At 37.8% G+C, this 6,258-nt stretch overlaps 1 protein-coding gene across 1 annotated transcript in view; it reads left to right on the top strand.

Moving 5' to 3' along the window:
- Nucleotides 1-5,650, top strand: part of brinp2 (bone morphogenetic protein/retinoic acid inducible neural-specific 2) — an 88,696-nt gene extending 83,046 nt beyond the window's left edge. The window contains exons 7-8 of the mRNA XM_017309871.1: nt 3,761-3,770; nt 3,943-5,650. Of these exons, the coding sequence (XP_017165360.1) occupies nt 3,761-3,770; nt 3,943-4,764 (832 nt within the window). The 3' untranslated portion in view covers nt 4,765-5,650. The remainder of the gene's footprint in view (nt 1-3,760; nt 3,771-3,942) is intronic.
- Nucleotides 5,651-6,258: the final 608 nt, after the last annotated feature.

Raw genomic sequence — 6,258 nt, 5'->3', positions numbered from 1 at the left:
TGAGGGTAGAAAACACAAGTGAAGACCAGCTAATTTATAAATCAAAACCATAGAATAGATACTTTCCTTTTCCCGTAGCTTTGTGGTAGTTTTAGKTTGTTGAGACTGCCTCGGACCATCTAATTGTTTGAATTCAGTAGMGCGCATATGCATTCAATACAGCGTATTAAAACCACAAATTTTAATAACTTGTATTGAGCAGACATTGTGTTTTGTAGGAGCACAAATCAAAATGTACTCTACGGTAGTGATGTGGAAGGAAAATTCAATGATCAGGCRTTGTTACATACGGAGGAGTTTTGTGGAGATGGGCGGTGCTTYATGAGATAAAATGTCCCTSAATGACTTCAAGTGGGAGTCAAGTATTTCTCAAAAATCCATAAAAGAATCAAAGCTACACTCCAGATATGATTTTTATGAGGGAAAAACATCATAACATTATATAAAGCTCAAAAAGACAATTTTTGAGCTTAATATTCCTCACCTTTAACTTGGATTATAAAACTTTACTGCAATAATAACTTTTTTTTTTTCTGCTGCTGAAGTGCTGCAAAGTCCCACTTTGCCTTAGATTTTACTTTTGGCTGACCCTCATTGCTCACGTATATCTCTTGCTCTCACATCGCTTTGTCACTGAGAACAAGAAAATGAGAACAAGCAGTGCATCTCTCATTTACTGGGTTTTGTCGAGTCCAACAGAGGAACAAATGCAGCTCGACTGTTGAAAAAGGCTCATGCTGGTTTTGCCAGAAATGTATCAGAACACAAAGTCCACTGCAGTCCTGTACCTGGCAGCATGCTGCAGTCTATGTGTTGACTGGTAATAAAAATGAGTCATAATGGACATGTCCAGAAAACAACACATTCATATTTTCCTTTACAGCATGTAGATGGCTGGGTTCTGTGCATCACTTACAAAGATTGTAGGCGTGTCTTTTTTTTTTCTTCTTTACTTTCATTTGGCTCAGTAATTTTCTGATTCAAGATTCAAGCTGTGTTTTTGTTAATTTTTTTTTATTTTAATTTTTTTTATCTGCACCTCAGATGCCACCCTGTAGAGTCGATCTTGTTTGGTCYATTTTAAAATCTGGCAGCAAGTTGGTTTTGTGCAATTTGCTAATGGTAAACCTTAGTAATGTCTAAAGCCTGATTATTTTTACACTGCTGGACAGATTTTCCCATGCAAAGTTGCTTTATTCAGCAAAAATAATTCTCTCTTTCTGCAACAAGGAAGCAAGGAATCCCACCAAATATTATTAGAATGTACTGGAAAAAAATGTCCAAGCCATTTGGACTGTTATAACAAAAGCTCTGGACACTTATTGACAGTTGTTGCAGATACAGATTAGGTGTTCACGTTAGCAGACTGGTTTTAGAGTCCCGACTAAAAGGCCAACTGCACGCATGAAACTCTAGAGGAAAATCTGGTGACGACGACATTTTGAAGAAACAAACATGGCAGTTGGTGCCAGTAACAGAAGATAATCTCAGACTCAAAACACAGATTATGTTTCTGTTGCACCACCTCATGAAATGAAGATCTGGCAGAAACAAGCAAACTCAACARTGACAGGAGAATGGGGAAAATGACATTTACTGTAAAAGATAATGAAAGGAATTGACAAGAAGTAAATGAAACTGGTTGTTTKKTTTCTGCTGGGGAGATGTCCTGTACCATGAAACAGAATGTAATATACCTGAAGAGGACCTGGAGAGAAGATCTGATTAAAAATTACTAAAGACAGAAATCCATACAGTTTTATTAATAGGTATTGCCTTTTAGAGTGTGGGGGTCGCTGGCACTAGGAGTGTTGGGGGACAGCGGCGGCAGAGCAGGAGCTATTGTAAAACTGATTTAAAATGTATTCAATTTTAAATAATTTTCCTGTGGAAGATTGAAAAAAAATATATAAATATAAACAGCTTTTGCTGAAGGATTGTGATCTTGGTATTTTTATTTCCTTTATTTAACCAGGTAAGCCCCGTTGAGATCCAGATCTCTCATTTTCAAGAGGGACCTGGGCAGAAGTCTGCAATACGCAGCAACTTGGTTACAAAATAAAACCAATGAATACATATGCACAAGTGTAAAACAATAGAAAACAATTTAAAAATAGTGGTAGTGTTTAATAGAATCTCGTTGCCTGTTTWTTAAGAATCGCTCGAAATAAATCCAATGAAATCAATTCTGACATCTTGAGTTCAGACTGGAGCTGATTCCAGGCTGTAGGAGCCATCACACTGAATACTTGCTTTCATTTCACTTATTAATCACTCTTATATAAAACATCAGAAATTCTTGCCGAAAACAGTCGTTTTGCTTTCTTGTGTGAAGAACTTTATCTAATGATGATTGTCGTAAAAATATTCCACAATTCTGAAAGTGCCATCAGGCTGACACAGACTTGTCTCTGACTTTTTTGTCTTTATTTTTTTTATAACTTTCATTGGTCGAGACAGACAGGTCAGAAACAGTAAGTGCTGTTAAAAACGTTTGACCAGTACATGCTGTTGTTCAGCATGTACTGAACAACAGCATGTTGTTCAGTACATGGTGCTTTTTAAAAAGCACCATGGTGGTGCTTTTTAAACTTGGTTCATAKCCTTCTGTTCAGTCTGGCTCAGAAGAGTCCAACGCTAGAAGAACARTGTGGACTGAGGTGACTCTGAGAAACTTGAGAGTTTAATTGTGTTATTGTGTTAGGTGCAAAAACACAAACTCTTACCAAGTAATTTTGGTCTAGTTTCTAGTCTGTTTATCTTAGTACACTTGAAATAAGACAAACTAACTTAAAAGTAACATTTTAGCAACACATACAGGCTTGTGTTAAACAAATACTTGTTCTATTGGCAGATAAATTGACTTTTAGCATAGGAAAAATATCATGTTATAAGTAAATTAATCTGCCAATGGAACTAGAACTTTTTCATCAACATTAAGAATTTTTTTTTTACTTAAAACAAGCCTCTGTATTTTCCTGAAAAGTTACTTTTAAGTTAGTTTTATGTTATTGCAAGTTTACTAAGATATTTGCACTAGAAAGTAGACCAGAAACACTTGGTCAGATTGTTGGTTTTGCAGCGTATGAGTTTTGAAATGTGATTKSTCTGACTGTGTGGCTGTGCAGTCAGTTCACCGCAGATCTGCAGCAAACCCAGTGCTCAGCTAAGTGAAGTTAAGACTGTTGTTTGAAGGGAAGCATAAATATTCGGCGGTTACAACTGTGTGAAACAGAAAGCATGATGTCTTGATGTGTACTTTTATCAGAGTTCAAAGGCATTTTTTAATCAGTTTTCTTCAATGTGCTGACAAGAAAAAAANCTTGTCAGGAAGTTAAATCTAAAATCTTTACCAAAAAGAGCAGATACAAAGACTCAGGCAGAGATATGCCAGAATCTTGGTAACAAAAAAGGTGTAATTACAGTGTAATTTCCAAAGGGGCGTCTAACCAAACTATTGGTAGGGGTTTATGTTCAAATTGTGACCATATGGGTCACCCATTTTATACATAATTTTCTCTTTATGTAGAAATTATGACTTTCATTGAATATTAAATATGTAAGCTTTCCAAAGGCAGATTTTATACTATAATGTTTCTGAAACCGTTTCCATGAAGACAGAATTACTAATGTTATGAAATCCCTTGACATCGTGGTCACTGGGAACAAAATGCATGACCAACAAGTAAATCAAATAATTTTACTTAATATTTGCTTAGATTACAAAAATTACTCCAATATCATTTTTGCTGTCRTCAAGATCAGAAAAGGTCAGTTTATAGGAATGCTTTTGAAAGTTCATGGTGACTTTTAGTTTCTTCACATTTTCCATATTTGTGATTATTTTCAGTTAACCTTAGAGAAATACAACTTCAGACTCATATCAGAAAATTCACCCTTTCGTGTAAGTACGCTCTTGCTTATCTTCTCATTCTGTCCTAGGTGAAGTACTTGCTTCAGCGCCTCGACAGCAGAATTGARGTCCACGCCATCTACATCAGCAATGACGTCCGCTTGGGAAGCTGGTTCAATCCTGCCTGGAGAAAAAGGATGTTACTTACACTCAAGAGCAACAAAAACAAATCCAACCTCATCCACATGCTAATGGGTATTTCTTTCCAGATATGCTCAACTAAAAATTCGACACTGGAACCTGTGCCTGTCATTTATGTAAATCCTTTTGGGGGCAGCCACTCGGAGAGCTGGTTCATGCCCGTGAATCAGCCTGAGTTCCCTGAATGGGAGAGAACTAGACTGGACAGCACTCCCAATGCACAGTGTTACAACTGGACACTGTCACTGGGGAACAAGTGGAAGTCCTTTTTTGAAACGGTCCACATCTACCTACGGAGCCGCATCGTCACGGACGATCCGACGGTGAACGAAACTCTCTTTTACGAACCTTTGGATTTGGATGATCAGACGTCAAACTTGGGCTACATGAAGATCAACACTCTGAAAGTCTTTGGATATAGCATGCACTTTGATCCTGAAGGCATCAAGGACCTGATTCTCCAACTCGACTACCCCTACACGCAGGGCACGCAGGACGCTGCCTTTCTGATGTTGCTGGAGATGAGAGATCGGATTAACCGTCTGTCTCCACCGGCGCCGCAGCCACTTGACCTGTTTTCTTGTCTGCTGCGCCACCGCCTCAAGCTGTCTGCAGGAGAGGTGGCACGAATCAAGGATTCTCTGCAGATCTTCAACTCCAAGCTCCCCAATGCTTTTCCAGAACCTGATCTGGCCCAGCTTTGCAGCTAGCTAGATTAGCACTCTTGGTTCAGGAGTTTTACTGCACCCAGAGTGGAGTTGCTGCTTCATGGACAATCCTATGTCGAGTACACAGAAGATTAACCTACTCTGAAAGTCTTATGCTGGGCCTTTCTTTTCTTTCACTTTTTTCATTGGTTGGTAGGTGCAACTTGTTTCTTCTGTAGAGACTCTGCTTTACCAACCGGATGGAGTACTTTTGCTATTACTGCCGTGCTTTTGGTGAACTCTCTGACCGGACCAGGTCAAGCATCTTATCTATTCTCAAAAGTCTGTTTTTTTTGKTTGTTTGTTTGTTTTGAACTGCAGAGATACTGTAATCTCTGYCAAGGTTTGAGATTTKATCTTAGGAAGAAGAACTTTAGAGTGGAGTTGGAAAAATGTGTCAAAAGAAGAGGATTTTCCTTTTATAACTMTATTTTCTTTGGAAAAAGAACAATTGGGTTGGGGATGGAGGGTGGTTATATTATCCATGTGGTGAATAAGTTATGTTATGCTTAACAGTTTGAAATTTGATAATCCTGACCCCTGCTAATGTCTTTGAGTATTTCTTTTTAATCCACATCTTCCATTTTATCTGGCATTTTAAAACGTATATCTATTATCATCCAAACGAGAAGCCTGTTAGTGATGTTCTGTTCATGGTGGTGTGTCTGTGCCAAAAGCAGATGAACACATTGGCAAATCTGAGTGGAAAAAACATTGGCATAWGCTGTCTTTTCTTACTCTTTTAACCTGAAAGTGGCAGAAAGAAATCACGTGACATGATAACAAGGGGGATCTGTGGATGTAGTGCTGTAAATAATGCTCCATTTAATTCMAGATTGTGGACAAGTGCACATTGCTTTCTAGATAACCGAATAAAAGACCAAAAAAATGTTTATAACAAAACAGACTCATGCCTTATATGGAAAGTTAATGTTAAAACAAGAAGCACATTTAATTTCTGTGTTTGGTTTTGAAGCAAAAAGTTGTTTCGCTTTTTATATTTCTACCAGGACAGAACAACAGACAGAATCTCCAGAGTATGTGATGATGTAGCTTTTCTATGTACAACAAATGCCAGTCACATTTTCTGCTCTTGTTTCAATTCAGTGTTGTGGAGAAATTTGAATCACTTTTCACAGTGCCCACCAGTACTTGCACTATGTAACTGTTCTGCAAAATCTCCAGTTATACAAAATCTCTGTAACTAATGGACCTTTTAGTTTTTTTGTTTTTTTGTTTTGCTTTGAAAATGGTTTCCAAAGTTTTAAACATGTTTTTAAGTCGGTATTTGCTTTTTGTCAATCTAGCTTTCTTTTTTTCTTCTCTCTTTACGTGGGTCACACTTCTAGCAGCAGTTATCACGGCAAACGCACGGTCAGAAAGTTTATCACGGGCAGTAAKGGTCCCCGTCAGAGTCGCAGACTTACGAGTAAGACACTTGATATGATGATACATTTACTTTGCCAATTTCTCACAGTAAACCCTGTATGTCATTTT

Source organism: Poecilia reticulata, linkage group LG17 (genome assembly GCF_000633615.1).
Source record: "Poecilia reticulata strain Guanapo linkage group LG17, Guppy_female_1.0+MT, whole genome shotgun sequence".
In the NCBI taxonomy this organism is placed as follows: domain Eukaryota; kingdom Metazoa; phylum Chordata; class Actinopteri; order Cyprinodontiformes; family Poeciliidae; genus Poecilia; species Poecilia reticulata.
The sequence above is the reverse complement of the archived record's forward strand: the minus strand, read 5'-3'. Positions and strand labels throughout refer to the sequence as shown.